The sequence below is a fragment of the Pyxicephalus adspersus genome, chromosome 6, assembly GCF_032062135.1.
Source record: "Pyxicephalus adspersus chromosome 6, UCB_Pads_2.0, whole genome shotgun sequence".
NCBI lineage: Eukaryota > Metazoa > Chordata > Amphibia > Anura > Pyxicephalidae > Pyxicephalus > Pyxicephalus adspersus.
The window spans coordinates 45989815-46017396 of NC_092863.1; the positions used below are offsets into that span (position 1 = coordinate 45989815).

At 39.0% G+C, this 27582-nt stretch overlaps 1 gene segment (V, D, J or C); it reads left to right on the forward strand.

Moving 5' to 3' along the window:
• The first annotated feature begins 1963 nt into the window (after window positions 1-1963).
• Window positions 1964-26884, forward strand: LOC140333738 (immunoglobulin lambda variable 5-45-like). The segment is given in 4 exon segments: window positions 1964-2043; window positions 2149-2473; window positions 22058-22092; window positions 26298-26884. Coding segments are annotated over 4 exon segments (726 nt in total).
• The last annotated feature ends 698 nt before the right edge of the window (window positions 26885-27582 follow it).

Consider the following 27582-nt stretch of genomic DNA (forward strand, 5'->3'; position numbering starts at 1 on the left):
GGTATTGTTGCAGGCTGGTGATTGTATTTTGGATTTGCTGCATATACCACTACATGTGTCCCACTTTAGTTTCGCACTGAAACATTAAATACATGCATGGGTGGCTGATGTGCAGACAAGGAGGGGAAATGAGCGTTCCAGAGCAGACAACGGTGAGACGGAGACACCTTTGATAGCAGACTGTGACTGGATCCTGTAAAGTGTGCTTATATGTCCACTAGTGTATGGAAATAAATAAGGATGCTTCTTTACAGTTCACATGAAATGACAAGGACACTATATTCCTGGTAAAATTATCAGGATCTTCCTGTATTTGATGAAAATTATTTTTAAAAGCTGCACGGTGGCTCAGGGGTTAGCACTCCGGCCTTTGCAGCGCTAGGTCCCAGGTTCGATCCCCATCCAGGACATTATCTGCATGGAGTTTGCAGGTTCTCCCCGTGTCTGCGTGGGTTTCCTCCGGGTACTCCGGTTTCCTCCCACATCCCAAAAACATGCAGTTAGGTTAACTGGCTTCTCCCTAACGAATGTATTTAATGTGTTTCATTTGTGTTATTGTTTGGAATTTTGTTTATTGTAATATTACGCAGTAAAGTACGTTTTTTTATATGAGCTGGTATCCGTGTTGTGTTCTCTGTTCGTGACTTCGCTGTATCCTAGAAAGCCCCCGGTACACGGCTTACAGAGGCACAGATCCCCTGGACCTGCAGGGATCTGTGACAGTTTCTTTTTAAAGAACCTATCTAAACATCTCCACTTTCATTTCCCTGGAGCCTTTAATGCACTTTCCTCCCATTCTTAAGTGACACTCTCACATACTAAATGACTATACAGATGACATTCAAAAATCCGGCAACTTCGGGACCTGAGGAGTGCCAGATTTTAGAAAATCTCATATTTTTTTTTTTTATACTTACCTCGACACACAGAGCAATCTTCCTCTCGCAGCACCGCGGACATCTGGAACAGTTCCAGGAAGCGGGCAGCAGGAACGGCTCAATGTGTATTTAGTGTAGCAAGCTCAAGCACTGGACATTGGCAACAGTGCCGGGGACCACCTTCCACCTTAAACTGGTGGTTAGTAGCAGTGCTGTTGGTCCCCCTTGGCACTAGTAATCAGTGGCAGGACTATTAACTCCCAGCACTTTCACAATATTGGTCATTGCCAGTGGACAGGCTGTCAACTGTTGGTAGTAGACACATATGCTGATTCCACTGTTCTCTGAGTCCTCCTCTGACTGCTCTCCTCCTGGCCCCAGGCAACCTGAGTCTGTAAGCAGGCTGTTGGCCTTTAGCAGCTGTGTCTATGTCATTTTCCTGCAATTAGTATTCCAATAACCAGCCCCATTGCAGAAAAAGAGCTGAGGAGCAAATGAACTGAATGGGGTGGGGAACAGAAAGTAACCTGGAACTAAGATCAATATTGTCCCCAACCCCTGGAGATCTGGCTGCCTTAGACACCAACTTCAGAAACACTGCAGTACAGCTAAGCAATAATGAAAAAAAGTGCTCTCTTGCCTTGCAAAAACCAAGTTGTAGGTAATTGTTATCAGATCACTAGAACATCAGTTCTAAAAGGTTGCTTTTAATCACTTTGTTTTCATAACTATCATCTTTTTCTAGACATGGTGCGTTCACCATCCCATGAGCCACCATGTCATTCTAGTAAGTATTGAAAAAGCTGAATCCAGGACAGTAATTAAAAAGTTAGTGCCATCTTCTAAAAAAAAATGATGAGATTATTATCAAGGGAATGATGTGGTCTCTATTAGATGTAATACATACCTGTAATTGTTACACTTATTCATTACTTTGCATTAATGACTTGATAAAAAAATATATCTGATGCCAGGTGCACTTTATGCCTTAGGAAAAGGGGAGGAGATTGCAATGTCCTATCAGCTCTGATCACATTTACATTGATGTCTGTAATCTGTATATAATGAGCTGGGGAAATAGAATACAACTCAGAGATCTGTGGCAAAGTCACCTGCACCATGTCCTGGGCTGCCCTATTCATCACCTCTGTCTTATTCTGCACATGTAAGAGGGGAAATGGATTTATTCATGGCTAAAGTGGGAGATTAATGTACATAATTCAAGCTGTACCTGCTTTACTTTTTACATGGATATACTTTTGTATTTTAGATTGTGCTGCTCAGGTCAGTGTGACCCAGCCAACGTCTGAGTCCATCTCTCTGGGGGACACAGTGTCATTGTCTTGTACAGTTTCTGGGTTCAGTATAGGTGATCGCTGGGTGCACTGGTTCCAGCAGAAAACAGGGGAGAAACCTCAGTATCTGTTACAATATAAAAGTGACAGTGAAAAACACCATGGAACTGGGATCCCTGATCGGTTCTTTGGATCTAAAGACACCTCAAAGAACACAGGATATCTATTCATCAATTCAGCGACAGCAGAGGATGAAGCGGATTATTATTGCTTTATGTGGCATGAATCTGGTAGCATGTTCCACACTGATACACTGCTAGAAGGAACTAATACATATTACCTGCACAGAACAGGGTATTTCTTTATTAGAAGGGTATTTTAAGATATTTCTTTATATATTAGATTCTGTTGTATTCCTTATGATCTATGTTTATTAATTTATTGAAATGATAATCTGGACCAGTGGTATCACAGAACCCAATGTTAAAGCCAGGTATTTAAGACTAGTCCATTGTCTCTGGAAACAGAACATTTGTACATCAAACATGAACACTTTCACAGACATTTTTTGGAAGTGTAAATTTTTTTATGAAAATACACTACTGTTTTATGAATAAAAGCCTCTTGTTTGTAGGCTGACTTCACCTTAACTGGTCCACTTTTTATTTAAAATTATGAAGGAAATAAAGGAATGTGGAAGTAAACCGGCTATACTCACCTGTTCACATTCCGTCACAGGGCATCTTCCCGTCTTTTCTTCTGCATCCCAATCTTTGGCCTCTGCAGGGAGTTCATTCATTCCCAGCCTGCATATGGTAAGCCAGGCTTGCTGAGTATGCAGGCACAGTTCAGCTTTTTTGACAGTTCGCTGGCTCGATTTGGTAGGTAGGACAGACTATTGCAGAAGGGACATTGTCTGTCTCTTTCTGCACTAATCACCTAACTTATTTACCATTTTAAGGTGTAACTTTAGGTTCACTTTGATGGGACTAAATATAGGGAAACAAAATAATAATAAGAATATTCAATTCTGTACATTCTTTTACAAAATATGAATTTTATTTTAATGCAAAACTACTGTCAAAGCAATTAAAAAAGCACCGTGATTGCCCATCAAACATATATTTTCCAATTCATGTGCCCTCCTTTATCATGTATTTCTTGTGCAATCTGTATAGACAACAATTAACATTAATTTGTTAAATATCACATATTTCTTTATCTTCCAGTCAAAAACTGCTTATTTAAAGAACAGAAACAGGAATATTTCCATTCAGCATTTTGGCTGATGTGTCTACTACAAATATTAAAAATAAGGATAGTGTCATTTCAAACAAAGTAACATTTAGTGTTTACAATCCATGACTGTGGCAAATCATAGTTACGCAGACTTGCATTCCCCACCACTAGAAAATCCCTTCTCCCTCCTCTTTGATACACACTTACCACCTTTACAAATAACCCCAAATAAACACACTACCATATGTTGGTTAACTGGCCCGTAGGCCTTTTAGTATGACAATGATTAACTATTAATATAAATAACAAATATAAATATAAACATTATATATAACTTATATTTTATATAAATTAAATATAATGTTTATTTATATAAAACACACAATTATGTAAAAAAAATTACCTTTATTAAAAAAATTAAATACCCTGTTTCCCCGATTATAAGGCATTGTCTTATATTTTTTGAAATGCCAAAATATGCCCTAGGTCTTATTTTCAGGGGATGCCTTATTTTTCCATTAGGAAGACTACAGTACACATTTATTGTTGAAAGTCACTCATGATCACTCATGTTCCATTGATTGTCCCCTTCTGATCACTCATGTGCCGTTCATATTCCCCTTCTGATCACTCATGTGCCGTTCATATTCCCCTTCTGATCACTCTATGCCATTGATTGTCCCCTTCTGATCACTAATAAATACACACACACATATACGTAAGCAGCAAAAGAACGTGTGCGCGCTTGTTACTTTATTGAGAATAAAAAAAAAAAAAGTTGCTCGATGTCAGGCTCGCAACATCGCGCTCGTGCACACGTATCCGACACGGCATCGGAAGCTTTTCCATAGGCGCCTATGGAGAGGAGTTGAATTCGGTTAACTCTTGCCTAACAGGAAAGAAATGAGTGATTTAAAAATATGCTTTTTTCTTAGCGCACATAAATGTTAAAAACATTTTAACAGCGCAAACATTTTTTTTTAGGGCTATGGGTAATGTGTGTGCCATTCGAAAGAATGATTTTTTAGGGGAACAGTGACTTTTAATACAAGCTCGCCAGTGTAAAGCTGCCGGAGATGCGCGGCTCCGGCCGCGATCTTTTCCAGTTGCTGAATAGCGCGATCGCGTACGATTTCAGATCGCGAATGCGCGACCGATAATCCGATTCTGCTTGATGAATCAGGGGCACTGAGTTCAACCACTAGAGAAATATACATATCCCAAATATAAATCCTTCATACAGTTGATCCAGAGGAAAGGAAAAAACCCTGGTTCAAGTTGCAATAAGGTTGATAAAGGGCTTGCAAGCTCTGGATCATTGTAATATACGTCCCACTGTTTACAGTTATTTACTGTAAATTCTTTAGTAAATTATTAAACTAAATTTTAGGGAGGGCCTCAAAGTTCCATGCCAAAGAAATAGAGGGCCTGGTTTTAATATGAAGGTGGGGAGGACCTTCAGTGTTTGCTTCTATTTGTGTTTAAAATAAAAGACAATAATAATAATGTACATGGTAATAATGTACCTGTTCAGACTTACATAAAAATTCAACTTAAGAACAAACCTAGTCCTATCTCCTTTATAACCCAGGGACTACCTGTAACAGAAAAAGCCTGTGTATTTTAATGTTGATTTATGGAGAAACAATATGCTATTTTTTGGGGGATCACTTTGGATGAAATTTCTGTAATTCTAAGGGCACTCTGTACCATCTGGTGTGAATTTTAAAATTATTTCTTTGAATGTTCACATTTTGTGAGCCTTTTTTAATCAGAAACAGTAAAAAAATGTAAATAGGACCACCACGGTATCATATTTTTTACATTTTCTTCTTGCATTGTTTGCTTACCTTTAAATCTATCCCTTGAAAAAAAATGTCTTGCCCGTAACATAGTCAATTTTATATGTGACATTCAAAGGTCAATTTTCTATCTCAATATTCACTTTGTTAAAATTTCTCCTGCTCCTCCCTAATGTCAATCTACCTAATATCAAGTTCACTTAAATAAGCACTCGCAATACATGCAGTATATGTTGCCTGACTTCTAAAGTACATGCAATCAATGTCAGATTTGTATATCAATTCAAAACATTTGCATGTTGTAAGAAATAAATTGATCATGGGGTTCTGTATCTACAGACCTGACCTGTCTTACTTCTCACAATGCTCTGGGTTTCAGTTCTCCTGTTCCTAATAACTCAGATCTCCTGTAAGGGTAACATGTATATAGTATAAAATGCAACTTTTATAGGGGTATTGAATATATGAAAAATTGACTTACAAGTATTAAAATAAAATAGTAATAGGGTTCACAGATGCACATTTAAGATTGCTTGGTTCTTGCTTTCTTTAGGCAACGCTGAAAAATATTTGCTTTTGCAATTTGTTTATGCATTTCCTAAAATCATTACTACTGCAATTATTGTATGAAACTTCCTTTTACAATTGTACTTATAACCCTATAATACAACTTTCTTTTATAACAGATGGAGATTTTCAGCCTGTCTTGGTCCAATCACCTTCTGTAAGTGTTCAGACAGGACAAAATGCTGAAATTCCATGCACTCTGAGTACTGGGAAGAACTTTGACATCTACAGGGTAATCTGGCTGCGTGAAAAGCAAGGAGGTGGTATAGAAATGGTGTACCACTTCAGAACAGGTAGCACACAGGGGCGAGGATCTGGGATCCCTGAAAGGTTCTCTGTAAACGATGATGTGCCAAACAGAAAATGGTATCTGGTTGTCAATGGAGTGCAAACAGTGGATGAATCTAACTATCACTGCACCACATATTTTGATGAAACATATCAATACCACAGTGTTACACTAAGATATCAGCTTGTGTCAAAAACATCTTTTAAAGTGCAGGTAAATTAGGATTTTGCACTTCACTGACATTCATAATAACTTGCAGAAGATAGCATGAATCTGTACACCACTAAAAACAGGAATATCAGCACACCTAAGGGAGAGATAGCAGGTCTATAATAGTTTGTGAATATTTTAGCCAGTATGATAACCTTCCTTCTTGGTACTGTTAGTTTATTAGAGGAACACAACTAACTTGTTCAAAACCAGCTCTGGTTTCCTATGTGTATCATATGTAGAAGATCTATAGAGTATATAGATATAATTCTGTGTCCATATTGAATGAGATTTTTACTGCTGCAATAACTTCTTCCTGCCATTGGATGTCCCCAGTCATTCAGGGTGAATATTGCTCCTGTAACCACAAGGTTTCATGGGCCTGACGTGGACTGCTGTGTTCTTCAAGACATGTTTGCCTTCCATTGAACTGGTTGGCACATCTTCATGTTGTTACCTGTGACAATACTAATAACTATTGTGGTGTCTCACTGGGGTTTGCTCATGGTAACCGGATGCTTACAGGGCTGATTAGAGACTCCAAAAGTACAAAATAACAGAAGGTTTATTTGTTTAGACAAGTGTTACAGCACACTCTCTAGCACTTCACAACAAAAATACAAACAGTAGCCGAGTTGGGCCTCTGGCTACCTCACATAGGTGTCCTCTCTTACTAACACACACTAAATCAACACTGTTTCACTCACAGTTCCAACCTGGTTTTGCCCGCTGGCTTTCCTGGAGCTCTTTCCCCTCTCATATGCCCTGGAACCCACCCTGGCTCCTTCACAGCCTGGAACCCCCTGGCTGCCTTCTCCTGAATGGAACAGATTCTGGCTCCCTTCACAGCCTTAATCCCTCTGGCTGCCTTCTCAGCCTGGAGCCCTCTGGCTGTCTTCTCAGCCTGGAATCCTCTGGCTGCCTTCTAAACACACTCCAGTCTGCAACACACTCAAGCCTGTAACACAGTGGCTGATCCTCTTCCCTCAGCCTGTTGCTAATCAATTTCCTCTTTCTCTTGCACCTGAGTGCAGGTGCACATTTACCCAGTCAGGATTGGGCCTGGGAAAGGAAAGGAACCCACCCTTTCACTCTCTTGGCCAGCTTCAGGGCCCTAAAGAACCTGGTTTCTGTCACAGTAGCTGCACGGCAGGATAGTGGGCCCTTTGTGTCACTCAGTAAGTGGATACGTGCACAGGGCGCAGACTCTAGGCAGCTGCCCAGTCTTCACCAGAACCTCTAGAGGTGAGGGTGTTGCACTGTGGGCAACTGCCAGGTTGCGGTCCCCGTGCACGCAGAGGCAGGTGACTGCAACATAAACGTAGTAACAAAGGGAAATCCAAGAGAGTAGTCAGACGAGACAAAAGGTCAGGGCGGGCAGCGAACAAAGTTGGTCAAGGAAACAGGCAAGAGGTCAGGACGGGCAGCAAACAAGCATAGTCAGGAAACAAGCAGGGGTCAGTACACAAAAAATCTGGAGCAAGAGAAACAAACAACAGGAACCTGGAAGCGGAGCCAAAGGATCTCCTTGTTCAGGCAACTTGCTGTTGCCCTTCACTTCCTTTTAAGGGCAGGGAGCCATGTGACCTTCTGCATCTTACTCTACCACCAGAGGGAGTCCTGGACACTAGGAATGGTGGTGTTCACAACTCCACCAGCAGGGGTAGCATGTTGATGAAACACTCCAGTTCTCTGTGATAGTGGAACAGCTGACTAGCAGTCACATGACCTGGACAAGGAAGTGTATTGAGAAGATGATGCCTTAGCAGAGCTAGTGCTGGCAGCAGGGGAGTGAAAGGTGGGTGGCACTGAAGGAGGTGTGAGATTGAGAAGATAGCATTCACTGTTTAATGGTTGTAATTAAATATAAGACTACTGACGTTTTGCATTTCAACCACAAGATGTCGCTGTTTCTTAACACAGCTAAATAGGTTGCCAGTTTTCATATTGAATACAATGTTGTATGACAATCGGATTGCATTGTAACGCTTGTTTATATTTTTAGCTACCCCGCACCTGGTTCAGGGTAAACGATAGTAGCAACTTTTCTTACCCCGAACCAGTTGCGGGCTAACCGCCCAGATGGTTAATGTCCACAAATATTAAACATATAAAAAACAATAAATTACCCAATAAATAATCCTTAAATAACCATTAAATAAAAATTAAACATAAGCAACACTGTTCCCAACTTAGGCTTTACTGGTTGCTGGTCCTCGAAGGCCATCACATTATTCCTTTTTTGGGTCTGGACCCTAACCACAATTGCTCCAAGGCGCCAATTGTCCAAGCTCGGGAACGATAGATACCTTCCATTTTGTGTGCAGACCCCCCAACAACTTCCACCCAACACCATTATCCAAAAAGTTATCCAAAGCTCAGACAACACACAACAAAGATCACCCACAGACAGACAGGAACTGAACACTATTACAGGCAGTGAGCATCTTGTCTGAGCCTTACTAAATATTGAAGAGTGAGTGTTATATTAATCAGTGAGGTCAGTTGACACCCATACCTCCCAGGTTCCAGTGCTCAGACAAACCAAGCAGAAGCTATTCACTTGAGGACTACAGGTACAAAACAACCTGCAAAAATCAGGAGCATGCATATTTCAATTGCTGGAGCATGCCTCCCTGGGACCGACTGGTAGCATATCAACAACAGAGACTAAGGAGGCTATGGCCCTGATGTATTCTGGAGAGAATACATTTTCATCAGTAAAGCTGGGTGATCCAACAAACCTACAATGGATTCCCTAAAAGTCATTAGCTATTTGTAAACAAATGTTTTTAATCCTGGACCAGATCTATTCCAGTTTTGCTGGATCACCCAGCTTTACTGATGAAAGTGTGTTCTCTCTAGCCTTGGACTTTAATAAATCGGGGCCTATGTGTATGCACTCTGTGGCAGGAGGCATCAGTAGGTTGCTCCTGGAGAGCCACTGACTGGCTGTGTCAATCACCAGATGTCACCATGAAAAGGTGCGAGTACTGAAAATGGAAACTTGAAATGCCTTTCTAGTGGCCCTTTTAATTTTTTAGAATTAAATTCTATCTAGTTCTGATGCACTGTAAGCCCTAGGCAAAATTAACAAACAACTCCAGTGTTATGTAGTGTTTGCCAGTGTTGTTCCTTCCCTTGGATACAATTTTTTTGGGGACCGTCATTAGGAATATAGAACCAGAATAGTGTAGATTACTGTACGGAAAATCACTAATCTGTATCACCCAAGCGCAGGTCTACATTAGTATGAATACTATGATATTTGTTTTATGTATAGTTTGTTGTACATACTGTAAGGGGTTTCGCTCAAGGATCGCCTTTTCTGGGGTCAAGGGACTCCATTCAACTCAGACCACACCGAGGTTCAAGTGCCAAGCTGGCCCACAGCCAGGTTTATTAAAGGTTGCAAAACAAAACAAAACAGTAGAAAAGAAAACCTTGCCTGTCCGGCACTTACTATCAATTAGACTTTCCTGTCTATTAGCTGGAGGGCTTCTCCCTGTCAGCCCCAAACAAAACTTGCAGCAACTTTCTATTCAGGTCTGAGTTCTTTCACACAGTTCAACTTCCTGTGTCCCCAGGCAGACAGCCTCCCACTGAGTTCCTGGTTCTGTTATAACCCCACCCTCAGTGCTGCTTTATTAATTACTTTGCTGGTGAGTTTTCCACTTGCTACTTCACATAGGAGAGGAGTCTTGGGCAAATATACCTCCCTTCCACCACCAATCCTGCATTGGTGTCACAATACTAATAATAAAGACAGCTAGGTATAGAGGAGGAGACTGCAATGACCTATCAGCTCTGATCACATTTACATTGATGTCTGTAATCTTTATATAATAAGCTGGGGAAATAGAATACAACTCAGAGATCTGTGGCAGAGTCACCTGCACCATGTCCTGGGCTGCCCTATTCATCACCTCTGTCTTATTCTGCAGAGGGGAGATGGGTTTATTAATGTTCAAGATGGGAGATTAACGTACATAAATCCAGCTGTACCTAGTTTCATTTTTTACATGAATTTATACTTGTATTTCAGATTGTTCTGCTCAGGTCAGTGTGAGCCAGCATCTGAATCTGTCTCTCCTGGGAACACAGTGACATTGTCTTGTACACTTACTGGGTTCAGTATAGGTGATCGCTGGGTGTACTGGTATCAGTCTGTATTAGTATTAGTCTGTAATTTGCAATCCTTATTTAATGTACAGCGCTGCGTAATATGTTGGCGCTACATAAATCCTGTTTAATATTAATAATAATAATCAGCATAAGACAGGGAAGAAACCCCAATATCTGTTACATTATAGAGGGAGGGGGGCAGTTTGCATGACTTACAGAAGCAAATCTTTTGCTAAACATAGCTGAGGTTGTTGGTGATTTTAAGGACTGCGGTTCTGCAAACTCTTGAAACTCTTTAATGACCAAGACAAACTCTGCAGGTGTTTCTTTTTGCATATCAAAGCACAGCTTGCTGCAGAAGTTAAATATTGTCTAGGCTCCATAAAGTTTTTTTTTCCACTCACAGTGAAGATTTTCTACAGTAACTGACAGCATGCTGCCTAATAATATGTTGAGACAAACATCTGTCCTAATTGCATTTATTAAAATAATGTACCTGTACCTACCTAGATACGCATTCAACCTACAGATCTACAGTCCCTATCTCGAATGTAACCCAAAGACTACCTGTACCTACATAGAACAAGTTGGAAAATATTTATGATACATTTGTTTTGTGCTTACAATCCATTATCACAAATCACTGAATCATTTATCTCTTTTTGCAAAGACAACCTACAGCAAAAGGGGTGGAGTGTTCACCTCTGTGGGGCATCCAACTGGTACTGGTATATTCTTCCTGGTAGGGGACAGAAACTTACAATGGCTTGAAGATTTGTATTTTTTAACATTTTTAATGTAAACTTCAACACACATGGGAAGAGGATAGGGGCATCAGAGTGTCCATAAAACAAAGTCGACATCCTTGTAGTAAATCACAGCCCCAATACTAGTGACATTCTTACATATCTCCAGGGGGAACATTTTCATGGCAGAGTGACCGTGTCCAAGTCCTGAATTTAGAGTTCCTTTGGGATACTGTCCTTAGAATTAAGTAATCAGACCTCAGCCCCACAACACAAAAAAGTCTTTCTGCAGGGTTATAAGTAGATAGTACTTGTAAATCCACCTACATTACTGACTCTGAACCTCCCTTTCTCTCAGCACTAATGATACTGTACCCCAAACCATCTCAGACACTGCATCCTTCTGACAGCTGACAACTCCACTCCAGCCACTGCATACTCCACCAATGTTCCCTCTTTCCCTTGTATGCCCATTACTGCTTCCTCTTTTACTTATGCAGGGCATGCAAAGAGCAGATGAGGCTGAACATAATCTCTCTTCCCAATTCCTTATCCAAAATAAATGTGGAAGTGAAAAGGTGAAAATGTAAAAGGAAGCCTCAGATTATCCACAATATTGATAGCCAATAGGTGTGGAACCCTCCCACATTCTATTCATGTACTATTAGAAGTATTAGAAACACATATGCACATGTTCTCATGCTGAAAAAAAATGACAAAGCTTTCTCCAGTATTGGAAAAATGTAAATTGTAACTTCCACCCACTCAGTTCTTAATAAATGCTGTATTTTTTTTTTTTCGTGTATAGAAGCAGAAAATAAGGATATCCAGTTTTGTAGAATTGCCTTCCTTCTAACTACAAATCTAAAGTCCCAGATCTAACTACTCCTTCCAGAAGTATCTGTAAATGCTTAGGAATTGAGTGGGAAGCCTTTCTGGAACTCCCTCTAGGTAAGCTCACAGTTCATTGAGAGTAATAATGCTGTCCCTGAGAAATCCACAATATCTAGATATAGTTTTAATGTTAGGATTGAGGGATAGCAGCATCGATTGGGTTTGGCCAATGCACTGGTAAAAGAGTTTGAAGAATCTTAGTCACAAAGGATTGAGTTTGCAAAACTGTGAAAAGATTATCTAATATGAGGAGTATGGGCACACCTTCTGTCGAAGATATTATTTGAAACGGGTTGAGAGGATGACAAAAGAAATTGATGGTTTGATTGCTACTTTGGATGGCAAAATCTTATAATCAGTGTGGCTATTTATCTTTTTTTGTTTTTAGTATGCTGTTTGTGATGCAATGTACATATTTGTAATAAATGTTTTGTATATACAGTGATAATTTAGTACAATTGGACCACTGAAAACCCCAATTCTTGCTTTATTTATTACTGACTTCACCTTATTACTAAATCTCACCTTATTCTGAGAAGGATTGGATCACTTTGAAAGATGGTTTATCCTAGTACTTGCTTTGTTGCTGTAAGGTTCTATTGCAATGATTTATGTTACCTGTACTGCTACTTGACTGTGATAAGGCAGAGACCCCCACATTCAGTGCCCTCCCTCCAATTAACACAACATAACACAACACATTATCATTGGTTAAATGGCCCTAAGGCCTTTTATTAAACATACAACTTTATTAAACATTGAAATATTCATAAATGACTCTAAATAACAATAATTAACCATAAATAACAAATATAAATACATTAACAAAAAGTTATTTATTTTTTAATCTTAACCAATTCTAATACTCCTCTGGTTACTGGTCCTCAAAGGCCCACTACATTACCCCCTAGTTTGGGTCTGCACTGCCGTGATATATATGCTCCCAGCCACATTCAACCAGTTCAGGAACGATACCAGCAGCACTCACAGCCCTTTTAAACCAAAACAACTCAACCTTCCAATACCCACCAAAATTCCAGAGATTCCCATACCATAGATGGGTCTCTCACCCCCACTGAAATGCTAAAACTAACAACATTCTTTCGAAGATCTCACTGCCATGGCACCACAAGTGCAATCTCTTGCCCATGTGCGCCCCTCCAAACCCGAACTGCCCTCTTAATCCCGTCTTGTAAGCCTAAACACTACAAGTCCATGCCAACCGCCGACAAGTGAACTCCATCCTTTTCCAAATATAGCCCACAATCCACCTCCAATTCTTTATGCCGCACTACCACACCCCCATTACGCACCACAAAACCCCCCAACAACTTGTTCTGCTTGACCCTTGCCTTATTTAGCTTTGCTGCTGATCTCACCCCCGTCATTGTGTTCTGGCCACCACATTTGACCAGACCACAACAACACCTGGCAACATAGTAGTTCCCGCACTGGTCTCTTCCCCAAATCATCCCCCCCCCCCGCATGCAACACAACTACATCAGAGTGCCTGTCCCAAATCAAATACCGCTGTATTTCCGCAAGCACCCTGCTCCATTGCATGTTGGGCACCCCAATCCATGAGTCACAGCGTCTGAACGCGGGATGCCCAATTGCCGACCATCAGGCCTTAACGCTCCTTGACTGGCCCCAAGGCACACATATGAATGTCCAATGATCCACACTAGGCACTGGGAACCACCTAAAACAAAGTAACAAAAATACACCTAAAACCTTAGCAACCCTAAGTGTTGAACACCACCTGCCCCCCCACCTTAAACCAGGTGCGGTCGCACATACAAGCCAAACCTCTAAAATTCCCAGCGACCAATGCGCTGAATGACCTAATCCCCCTAATCCCAATGCGCTGCCTCAGTAGCCACCCCAATTCTAAAGGAATGAGAGGAAAACTTACATTAACCCCAAAAACTGATACCGAGACAATGCCAAACCGTCCTCATGTATCAACAAGGGGCAACCCCCTCAGCCTAATCGCTAAAAATTCCTGCATAGGCTCCACTGGACAAACTACACCACCCCCATCCCCCCATGACAATGTCCACCTCCCTGCCCGCCTGATATGTTTTGGACCGTGCTAAACCTATCCTAACCTGACCTCCCCCACGAACCACATCACCCACCGAAACACCACCAGGTCTGAGCAGCTGGGCTAACTGCTAACTCACCAATACAAAATGCCCCGAAGAAAGCTAAAACAAAAGCCACCCTAAACAATACCACCTCAAACCTAGACCTACAAATCCCGTCCTACCTCCTGACCACTGCCACCAACAATTGGATTGACACCGGCCGCATCCCATCCACAACCCTTTTCCCTTTTCTAAAGCCTTTTACAGCCCGATTAACTTAATTTGGAAGAAAAAACCAAACCCGCTCAAAAACCTACACAGGAAATAAGTCACTTCGTCTCTGGGACCAACTGCCGGAACCAATCCCACTGAAACTGAGACAAAGAATCGGCAATTGTGTTAACAGTTCCTGGGATATGCACTGCACAAACAGCAATGTTCCAACACAAACAACGAAAAATCAACTTAACAACCGAATCACTGGCAGAGAAGATGCTGAATAAGCGTTCACCGTCTGTACCACTCTCAAATTATTGCAGCAGAAACCAATCTGCCTATTTGTCAGCTCTTACCCCACAACTCCAGTGCCACCACTAGGAAAAAATTCTAAGGCCGCCAAATTTGTCACCAACCCCGCCTCCTTCCAAGACACCAGCCACGCCTCAGCACTCCACCTCCCCTGCCAAAAGGCACCGTACCCCGATGATCCGGTCGCACCTCTAAACAATTCCAGTTGAACATTGGAAACGGGCCTTAGGTCTTTACTCCGAATAAAATGCCCCAGGCAACTTACCCCTGCAGTAGCCACAGTCAGTCTCTTTGCAAAAATACGCCCCATGAGCATAATCCGGCAGGCAAAATTCAACTTATCTAAGAGCGACTGCAATTCCTGCAGGGTTATCTTCCGACGTCCACAGGCGCTTAACACCTCCTTCCGGAGTATCTCCAACTTGTCCCCCGCTAACCGGCACTCCATTGCCAAGGTATCTATAGTAATACCCAAAAAGACCAGGCCTTCTGATTTGTCCTTTGTTAGCAGAACACCAAATTTATCTGCCAAAAATTCAAAAGTCGCAACCAACACCCTACACACACTCTTACCAGGCAGCCCAATGAACAAGAAGTCATCCAAGTAATGAATGACTGAAACCACCCAAGCTACCTCCCGTACAGCCCACTCCAAAAATGAACTGAACGTTTCAAATAAAGCACAGGACAAAGAGCACCCCACTGGCAAACAGCGATCGACATAAAAGGCTCCATCCCAGGTACAACCCAAAAATCTCCGGATGAACTGGCAGTAATCTAAAGGCCACCTTGATGTCCGCCTTTGCCAACACCCCTACCACACCTCTGAACCCATTTCAGAGCACTGTCAAATGACGTGTAAGAAACCAAATATAGCTGTGGATAAATAGCCTTGTTTACCAAGGCACCGGCCGGGAAGGACAAATGATTATTGAGATGAAATTTATTTGGCTCCTACTCGGTCATGACCCCTAACCGAGAATCCAAGAACGCCCCCCCTATCCTACCCTGCCCCACCTCCTTACTCAATTTCTCCCTCACAAAATCAGGGTGCATTCTAGAAGACTTCAAATTCCTTGCCAAAGGAGACGGCACCTTCAGTGAACAAGGAATCAAAAAACCCGCTAAAAACCTGTCCTCCAAAAGCTGAGCTGCCGCGCCATCCGGATACTTACTTAGGAACGGCTTCATTGGCCCTACCTTCACTGGCGGCATTCCTCTTTCCAGCGAAATCCGTGCCTTTTCCCCCACCAAATCTAAAGCAGCAGACAGCTTCATGCATCCCCCCACATTCGGTACACTCATGTTTGAAGCAGCAGGCTCTGTCAAATTTACAACCTCCTTCATTAAATGGCCAACACACACCCTTTATACAGAAGACTGAGGGCTCAAAAGGTGACAGACCTCTGCCCCCTCAAAAAGGGCTCTACCCCTAACCGGTGTCATCAGCTTTCAACCTAACCTACTATGTAACTATGTTTTTTAAGAGAAGATCATTTTCCTATAAGTAATTGAAATCAGAGAAGATATTTCTTTATATGACACCATACACACACATATTATACGGCTGTGGGTACACTCCCCAGCACTTTACAGTAAAACAATAAACAGTACCGGGCTGGGCATCTGGCTACCTCACTTAGGTGCCCTCTCTTACTAACACCCTATATCAGTACTGGTCTACTCATAGTTTAGTAGTACTGTTTGGCCGCTGGCTTTCCCGGAACCCTCTGGCTCTCCTTTAGCCTGGCATCCACTCCGGCTCTCTCTCAGCCGGGAATCAACTCTGGCTCTCTCTCAGCCTGGAATCCACTCTGGCTCTCTCTCAGCCTGGCATCCCTCTGTCTCTTTCTCAGCCTGGAATCCGCTCTGGCTCTCTCTCAGCCTGGAGTCCCCCTGGGCTGAGTACTTCCTCTGTCAGCCTCTTGCTGAGCACACCTTCTTAGCCTCTCGCTGAGCACACCTTCTTGGCCTCTCGCTGAGCACACCTTCTTGGCCTCTCGCTGAGCACACATTCTTAGCCTATCACTGAGCACACCTTCTCTCACTCACACCTGAGTGCAGGTCCATATTAACCCAGTGAGGATTGGGTTGGGCCAAGGGGCCCACCCTTTCACTTCCTTGCCTGCCTTCAGGGCCCTAAAGTTTCAGCTTTCTTACCGAAAACATCAAAACATCCTATTAACTCTCTTTTCCCTGGAGCCATTTTAACATTTTCGTGACCTTTTCTACCCTTTCCAGGGACACTCTGTCACAATATATATAGAAAATGAGAGAGAGAGATATTAATAATAAAATATACAATAATAAATAATATGATATTCTGCAAGAAAAAAATTACAAAGAAAGTTGTCATGTCCTTATTAAAGATATAAATATATTCTAAATATACTGTACAAAATACTTGCTTGATTTACATCACACCACATCCAGATGCCAACTCTGGAGTGTAGTGGAGTGTAGAATGTATAACAACTAAAACATGAACCAGGATAGTATTTTAATGATCAACTTTTAAAAATGTTCCCATTTAGGAAAAGTCAACATGATGTACACACTGAGGAAAGATTTGGTGGGAAAGCAGGATCCAATGGAAATACAGGCTTGCAAGAGGCACAGGAACCATCTGCAAAACAGATGGGGCAGGGGGCTTACAGAGCAAGTACAGAAATTGAAAAGACCCTGGTCCAGCAACAGCACTCGCCAGACACCGGTCCTCCAATCTAATGCAGCACTCTTTGCCTATAGCAAGCCCCCGCTCAGGCTCAGGGGGCTAGTTATACTGTCCAAGTACATGGTTGCCCCCATGACTTCTGTGCACAAGGGATGGTGTCTGGGGAAGTACTGAAAGAGGACCAGGAGCCCTCAGATAATGAGTACCAAGATTCCAGCAGAGACTCCCATAATACAAACCCAGGTCATTCACAAGTAATCAGTCCACCAGACAGTCCAGGCAGAATAAACTCACAGGGTCAGATACAGGCAAGGTCAGTAATAGTAAATCCTACAAAATCACACACAAGTAGCAAGTCAGCCTAGCTTAACACTACAATAGGCACTGGGGACTGTGAGTAAAAATCCTAGCAACCATTGGCAGTGCAGGAATAAATCACTATTCTGCTCCTAAAAGTCCCCTTCAGCCGTGCACGACCTTAGAGCATGTGCTGGGGATGCTGATAAAATACATCTCAGAATGCACAGCTAAAGGGAATCAGGGGCTGCTGTTATTTCTCAGTTCTCCTTGCTGCTGCAATTGACATCACTGGATAGAATAAACAGTGTTTTATACTGCAATGGCACCCAGCACAGGATGGCCGGCCAGATGAGCATCTTCTAACAGAATTTAGACATATAGGAAGTGGAATTTACTAATCACCCTTTCAGTTTATTAGGCTGTGTCCAAGCTATATGATACTCCAATGGAACAAATAAATATGTCTTTTTGGCATACGTTAAACAAGGGGAATTAGAGAGTACGCGGGTTGGGTGTATTCAGATGGATATTATGGAGTATATACCACCTAGTTTGGCAAAATATTGTTGTCAAAAGAGACATTGCATTAAATTATGCTTTACATTATATTGATGACTTATTGATAGCTGGAACAATGCATGATGAGGTTTAAAATTTCCAAACAGTAACAGACTAAATGAAAAAAGAAGCTGCTCCATTTATCCAGCTGCTCGGTCTATAAAATTTTGAAGAATGATTTGGACTGGCCCTCCAATCTCTACAACCATCAATGAAGCTCAAAGTGTACAGGAATACTATAAAGGTTTTCTACCACATCTGGATTAATTTTGAGGCTCACAATTCAATGTTAGCAGAAAGAAGTCTGTTTTCAGCATGGGGTCCAGTGCAACAACATGCATTGGATCTAGCGAAAGAAATGGGTCCAATACAGTCAGATAAACCTTTCCTTCTGGATGTATCAACATGGCATGTTTTCAGATTATGGCAAAAGATCCCCTTGCCAGAGGAGAGGAAAATACCAATCAGTGTCTGGTCAAAGCAGTATTTCATAGCATTACAGAATTTGGAATCTGTAGTATCAGTAGTATTACTGATAGACTCACCTATTTCACAGACAGGAAGGACTCGGGGCATGGACTGCAGTAACAGAAGCTTACTCTCCAGAAATGGAGATGGTATCTAATTGGGAGAGGTGACATCTCTGCTCAATAACAAACTGCTTTGAACCAACTATAGAGACTGGTGAATTTTAATGGACTGAGTGGTTATGATTGATGGCTGTCTATTCCAAAAGGTTTCAGCTTGGCAGCAATGAACAGTTAACAACAAAAATTTGCATGGTACACTGATGGTTCGACCATCACCACACTGAAAGTTGGAATGTAGACTGCTGCAGCTTTTCAGCCCTCCACAAAGACAATAAAGGATCAGAGTAGGAAAGATGGGCACAGCCAATGTGCTAAATTACAAGCAGTGACCATGGTACCTAAAGAAATCAAAGGCACTTAAACATCTTTACTGACAGTTGAGCTGTTTTCATTTGGATTACCACATGGCAAAAAAGACAATGGACTGTGAATGAAAAAGAAATATGGGGTGGCCCAGAACTCTGGAACAATATCTGACATGTTAGTTCCATTTTGGTGATAGCAATAATGATCATTAGACCAACCTATTAGCATTTTAATTATTGAACTCATTAGATATGGGAAATGAGCCCGTGGACAATCAGGAAGTGAACCATTTCAAAACTTTGCCCAGGAATATATTTATAAAGGATAATTAGATGGACAAGTTTGGCAAGTGTATTACACTGGACCTCTTCCTGTTGGGAGAAATGGAGTTGACTACAACAGTACTATGGGTTACCCATAGAAGTAAAATATGACAACAGTTCCCATTTTACTGTTGCAAAATCAATGAAAGGGCTAAAAACAATGTGGTTCATTGTGTGTACCACATATCCTATTATCCACAAACACCTGGACTCATTGAAAAAAATAAAGCATATGTCAGGGACCTGATGAAGACATTCCTGGATTAGTCATTACCAGTAAAGAGGCAACTCAGGTACAGGACAACAAGATAGAAATTACTGCACATGAAGATTAAGAATTTTGGGGATCCACTATGGTAGGGGAATTTTAAGTAGGGGCATCACGGTGGCTCAGGGGTTAGCATTCTGGCCTTTGCAGCGCTAGGCCCCAGGTTTGATTGCAGGTATGATTGCAGGTTCCCCCTGTGTCTGCGTGGGTTTCCTCCGGGTACTCCGGTTTCCTTACACATCCCAAAAACATGCAGTGAGGTTAATTGGCTTCTCCCTAAAAATTATCCTTAGACTGCATTAATTACATATGACTATGGTAGGGACATTAGATTGTGAGCTCCCAAGAGGGACAGTTAGTGGCACGACTATGGACTTTGTACAGTGCTGCATAATATGCTGGCACTATATAAATACTGTGTAATAATAATAGGTTGTTACAATTGGAACTCAGCATCCTGACAGGCACATCTAGTGTAGTAAAGTGACCACATTACAATTTACCATTTTTTTTACATCACTAACTGATGTAACTGGGACAAAAAATGTGACCCAAGAAGTTTTGAGGATCATTGTGTGACTATTCACCCATAGCAATGTGGAAAATTATGCAAGGGACAGCTAGCTGGTCTCACAAAGCACAAACCAGATGGGATGGCATAGCACTGCAGAATTCTGTGGTAGCCACGTGTTAAGTGTTCCTTGAATTATGATAGTTTTACCAGCAAAGCATCCCCACACATCACACCTTCTCCTCCATTCGTTCCACATGTAGAAACACACATGTAGCTCACCTTTTCTGTGTCTCACAAAGACATAGTGGGTGGATGCAAAAATCCCAAATTTGGACTAATAATTGAATAAATTAACTATGTGGCTCTTTTTCTGCCAAGGAGTTGATTCCTTCAAACAAGTTTATTTAAAATGCTTAAAAAGAATACCAATATGTCTACAAATAAACAACAATTTGAACACAAAACTGCTCAGCTATGCCTAATTGGAGAGCCCATTTCCATGTATTGATATAGTTTTAGGAGGTGTAATGTTCCAACGGATGTCATAAAATCTCACTGCAGTACTACATAGTTACATAGAAGGTCAGGTTGAAAAAAAGATCATTAAGTCCAACCACTAAGGAAATAAACATATCTCAGATATAAAACCCTATAGACATATTTGTTTCAGAGGAAGGCAAAAAAAAAAAACCCTGGCATAATTTGTGTAGAAAAGTGTACTATATAGATTCAGTGCATCAGGAGATCCACACACGCTAATAATTTCCCCGGTTATATCTGTCAGTTCTGTGTTTACATCTCCCACTTATCATTCTCATATATTAAGATACTGACCATCACAATGGAGCCCAGAGAGTTGTTGTGCCTACATATTATAGATATAGCTGTGCATGATCATTTTATCATGTTTAAGTGCTCATTTTAGTGAAATTGTGCAATTAAAGATGCAGATAAAACAAACAGGTGGGCAAGGCATACAACTATGTGCCGGCCTCCTGTTTATTCAGGAAAGATAATTAAGCCTATACAACTATATATCTTGTGATATATAAATACAAATAAATAGGTGTACACCACCTATTTATTTGTATTTACTTGTATTTATAAAGTGCCTACATGTTATTTAATGCTTTACAAAGACCATACTCATATCACTAACTGGCCCTCAAAGGATCTCACAATCTAATATCCCTACCATAGTCATATGTCATCAACACAGTGTAAAGCCAATATTGGGATAAGCCAACTAACCTAACTGCATGTAGGAAGAAATCCAAGTGCCCGGAGGAAACTCGCAGAAATACGGGGGGAACATACCTCAGTAAATAGTCTTCTATGTTTTACACTCCACACAGCTATGCACCATACACGTGATGTATATTATATGCATCACACCTGATCATCATATATATTGACTGCATTTTATATACCTGTCTGTTGTCTCCCCTTAGCTTATATTTACATCGGTGTGCTATGCATTTTACAGAATTTACTGTTTATTCTTATGTAAGGTATGCTTTGCTAAAAATTGCACAAAGATGCATCAAGTAATATTTTTATTTAATGATCTGAGACACTGTACTAAACTACAAAATGCAGCCTCAGATTTACTAGACAGCAAACTGCTTTTACTGTTACATACCTCATATGCCCATAATAATATTATTGTTGTTATCATCCTTCGATTGTTATTTTCCTTGTAGTGCTGAAAAGCTTATACTGAATATTTGACAAGCACAAATAAAGCAAAAACAATTATCAAGTACACAGAAAGGACACCTGCAAGTCTGTCATTGTATATTTTCACCATATGTTGTTTAACTGGACATGGTTTTTGAACAAGGTTGTATCAGTGTGAGTACCTTTTCGGCTCTGGGACCAGGCTGTCCGTCATCAGTAAGTAGCACATTTCTTTATTAGATTTTTATTTTTTCCATATGGTACACTTACATTATTATTCATACTAATGTTGCTAAGAATTTTGTTTTCTGTGATTGTTCTTTGGGGTGTTATGAGGGTTATGTCTCACAAATGCCTAGATGAGATTTTTAAGGTGAGTCCATTTTAAAATTTATTTTAAAGTGGAAAAATGTATTTGATGTTAAGCAGTTACTACCTTGCTGATCTGTATGCATGTATGTAGTATGTTTTAGTAATTCAGTATTTTTTTTGTAAGTTATTTGGAATTCTTTAGAAAAAAAAAGAACACTTTGTGTCATTCACCAAATGTGTCACAGCTGTTTTCCAGTCCACTGACAATGATCTATGTCAAAGCTGTCTGCTCATTTATACAAGAAAGAAATTATCTGTGTAGCACAAACTTTCATGGCTTGTATAATTTTATATAAATGTTTTAATAAGTTAAGATGGTAGCTTTATGGGCTTATAGCAGGAAAAACCATAATACTAATAGCATACTATATTTTAGAAAGCTGTCAACATATAGAGTTAGCTAATAACTCAAATAACACATTTGTACATTTATATAAATATTTATATTTATATCTTTTATATTTCAATAGACTTTAATATTTTTATATTATAGAATATTTTATATTATATAAATTATATTTTATTCTGTGTCATTGAACACAACACAAACAATTTATAATATCATGATCTTATTAGATATACTGCCATCAAAGTAAAAAAGACAATGTCAAAAAAAACTGAAATATATTTTTTATAGTTTTTATATTTAGCCTAAATTAGACTTAATATTCAATCTCATTGGGTAGGAATTCATTGTTCTATTAATAAATATTTACTGAAAAAAATTTGATATGAAGAAAGATAGTAACTATCATCATCATTATCCTAGTTATTAAATCATATCAATTTTATATAAGACAGTATGTTGGAAGTCCTTTAAAACATTAGCAACTGACTTGTCTGATCATTTAGCTATATGATATAGTGAAGTGTTATTCTATGGTATCATATCAAAAATGTTCTGGTATTATACATTACTATTATCCTTATCATTGCATCACATACCACTATTAATCTTTATAGATAGAAGATTAGTTAGAGGTTTTTAAAATATTAGGTCCTTCTTATAATTTTGTTAGCTTTGCTAGTGTAATATAACGAACAGGTATTTTTGTGTGTCACAACTAAAATACCTATTTGCTTTTTTGGATTTTTAGTTAGTGAACATTGACCGTTTCAGGTTCTATGCGAAGGCAGCACGTTGGCTCAGGGGTTAGCACTCTGGCCTTTGCAGTGCTAGGTCCCAGGTTCGATTCCCAGTCAGGACATTATCTGCTGTTTTCTCCGGCTACTTCGGTTTCCTCCCACATCCCAAAAACATGCAGTTAGGTTAATTGGCTTCTCCCTAAAAAAAATTGACCTTAGACTACATTAATGACTATGGTAGGGACATTAGATTGTGAGCTCCTTTGAGGGACAGTTAGTGATATCACTTTGTACAGTGCTGTGTAATATGATGGCGCTATATAAATACTGTGTAATAATAATAATAAAAGGCAACTTGCACAATGGAATAAACTCATCTTATGTTTCCTCACAAGTGTGTACATATCAGCAGTTTTACATTGGGATATCTACTTTATGGTTATGTTCTTAAGACGGTGATCATGGCCACAGTATCAGTACTCATCTCTAGGTCCCATTATAGGAAGTAGTTCTGTTTTTGCACAGCTCTCAAACACTGTGGTGGATTTTCGGTGGTGGAACCGGTTTGACCGTCCTGAGTAAGTTCCTACAAATCTTTGTGTATATGTTGATTATTGTGTTTCCTTTTTCCTTTTCTATCACTTTATGCTCCTGAAAATTAAATTTCAAATATTTATTTTGATATATATTACATTCTGCAGTATTTTTCATAGCTATGGAAAAAAGTATCTGTAAAGTCTATCTTTTATCTGATACCTAATTGAAATTCAAATATGTGATATTTTGTGTTAGTATGAGAATATAAGTATAACCTAAAAGATCACGGTGTTCATATCTATTATTAACCATTTATACTGATTTACAAGTAATAGATTATTAACTTAATAGTTGAATAACTGTGAGCATTCAATTCTATAAAATAAGATTTATTATAATAATCCATAAACCTAAGTAAGTATTAAAGCATTGCAGTCATTCTGCTATCACCCCATGATCTGGAAGTTGAAAGTGTACATTGAGTGTTCAGATCTGTCGGATTTGTTTATAAATGTATATAAATTAAATTTATACAGGTTATTTAAACATGATTTTTTTCTATGGACCCGGCATTTATAAGCAGTTTTAGTAAAGTCTATTCCAGTATTCCATTAAGAATCACCCAAGAAATGATAAAACAAAACATTTCTCATCATGTAAATTTGTATAACTTTTTAAAACAAATCTATATATCTTTCTGTGTCTCACATAAGGTTTATTCCCATATTTTTAAGAAATCTCTAACAACGGAACGTTTTTTTTTTGGTAGACCAGGGAACTGGTAAAAATACTTTTTGGTTATTTTTTTTGTTCTGCAGGGAAGATTTTTCTTCATATTATGTCCTGGAGAAAATCACTCCAAAGTTATCACCACACACATTATAATCTAACCACTAAATATTTGTACAAAAAACTTTAGATTCAACAAAATATGTAATATAAGGAAGTACTTAAAATATTCAACCAGTATCTAACCAGGCAGATCCTTGCATCAATGTTTGGTAGTTAGTCAGGAGATTGTACAATCATATTGTAACGTGTGTGGTGAGTTTTAGACAGTTGTCACCATAACAAGCGTTCCCATTGGGGTCATTGTCTCATGGGCCCCTGACAGAAGGTATGCAGTTTTTGTACGATGTAAGTCACTGTTCTCAGTGATTGAACCCAACCTAACATAGTAGGTTTTTTTTATAACTGTTTATGCATGTAGGAAACCATTTTTTATTTTTATATTTTATTACATATTAAAGTATTTTCTTTGTATGTGCATTTTTTATTTATTATAAGTACATACCAGTGATTTGTGTACAATACAAAAATACTAATACTTAACAGGTAATATTAAATGGTCAAATACTTTGTTAAAAAATTGGAAAAGGTTTTTATAACATTAATTAACAAATTATGATTAGTTGGGTAATACAACATTCATATGGTATTTAATTTGGACTTTTGGTTCTTTTATAAAGATCCTTTAAAGATTGATACTATACTATAGCAAGAGCAACCTGTACAGTACATTTGTTAATAAATGTATTTTTCATTATTACACACATGACCAGTTAAAAACAATAACAATAATAGAACATGTATAACATATATGGACCTTGTTAATAAAGAAATTATATTGGAAAATTGGCTTAATAAATAATCCTCATAGTAAGACTGCGCCACATGTTAGTACCATTGTCTTATCTTATATTCAAGACTGCAGCTTGTTTGCTTTTAATAAGTCTGCCATAAAAATCTAAGAACATTGTTTTTTTCCTAATATTATATAACTGTTGAGTAATTATTTTATTTGATGTGTCTTTAATAGATTTAATATTTCAGTCTTATTGTACTTATCTAGACAAAGTGACCAGCTTCTATGTGAATACAATTACATAATTCTCCATTTTCTCCATAAGAAATGCTATTTTTAAAATTAAAACATCTATTTGAAAATGTTGACAAGTCCTTTTACTGCAAGGACCTGCCATGTTTAGGTTTTGAACAACAATATTTATATAGATATATTTAGAAAATTCAGAAATCCATAAGCACAAGAGATTTCTAATTAGTGAAGACAGATACAGATTGTTTAGTTGACATTTTTACATTCTGCACTTTTCTTTTTGTCCCATGAATGTTGATTTACTGAAGGTAATATTCACATAGATTAGTAAAAGTGAAGCTGTGTTCATTTTATTTTGCAATAATTTTCAATGTCATAATGGTGTTTTTGTTTTCTTAATTACTGTAGACATGATTTGGTATTGAAAGGAAATTAGGTTTCTTTTTTACTATGGTAAATTATTATTTTTAATTTCATTAGGTAATGAACTCCAATAAATAAATTTGATAATAAACAAAGGAATTTATCTGTAATGGTACACTGTATATAAGATGTTCCTCATGAAATATCTCTTTATTTTATCAAACAGACGGTGAAGTGAAGGCACCATCTGTGTTGCTATATCCTCCTTCTCAAGAAGAGATGAAGACTGGGATGGCCACCGTAGTTTGTTTTATGAATGATTTTTACCCCAGGGTTTTATCAATGGAGTTTCAAGTGAATGGTCAAAAAAGGACGGATGGGGTTTCCACGTCACAAGTCATCAAACAGAGTAACAATCTTTACACGGCAAGCTCTTTCCTCTCTTTAAATTCCACCGAGTATGATAAATGTGAATCAATTTCCTGCAAAGTAACACATGAAGGGAAAGATGTTATCCAGACACTGAACAGATCAGAGTGTATGTAACATTTAGTCTTCTGCTTTATTTTTATTCTAGTGACCTATTTCACACTTTTGTTTTAGCACTCAAAAACAAATTTTATCAAAACATATGTAACTTTCCATGGAATAGTAACTAAGTTAAATTTTTCTTTGTGTACTCTTATGAAAAGTTAAACTTTTAGCTTTCTTTTTTCACAGACTAAATGGCAACAGTTATTGTGTACTGGCCTTTTGTTTTTCCTTTCATATTATCGCTGAATCATTTATTAAAGCAACTGTATCATTGTCAAATCTTGGTATTGTCTTAATTCAATATTGTAAAATAGAACATGATCACATATCAAAGTTATTATCCAATACATGATTCTGTGTTAGTAAATTCCACCTCAAAAAGAAATCAATGTTTTCGTTTGGGTGAATGCATGTAAATATGCTGTCTGTTAGTGTTTTACCCGTTCCCCATGCCAGGATTCTAAAGGAACCTCCACAACTATCATAACAGGAAGTAGGGTCCCTACCTAAAACCTTGACCATAATTAGTGCCAGTTCTCTATTTATTATTTGTCAGAAATAACATTACTATCATGGTTCTTCTAATACCTCTGTGGAACCCTAAAGGCAAAATGAGTTGGGTTAACAAACCATTTCAAATACTACCAACTTGGTATAGGAATAGCTACCCATATGGTATCTAATATTTGTACACCATGCATACTTATGATATCATGTAAGTATGCACAATATATGTTTAATGGCCAAATGAAAACCCCTGTTCTCCTGACTGCGTAATGAAGATTATGTAATTCTATAGGGGGTTGGCTCATATTAGGTTATATCAGGTAAGGGAACATTTTAAGAAGTTTCTGGCTTTGATCTTACTGTCTTTGGGGTCCTATCCCTACTAAGAAAGTCTCAATAGGGTTAATTTACTAAAGGAGTATATGCTATTCGTAAACCATCTCCTTACAAGAGGAGTTTAAATGAGATTA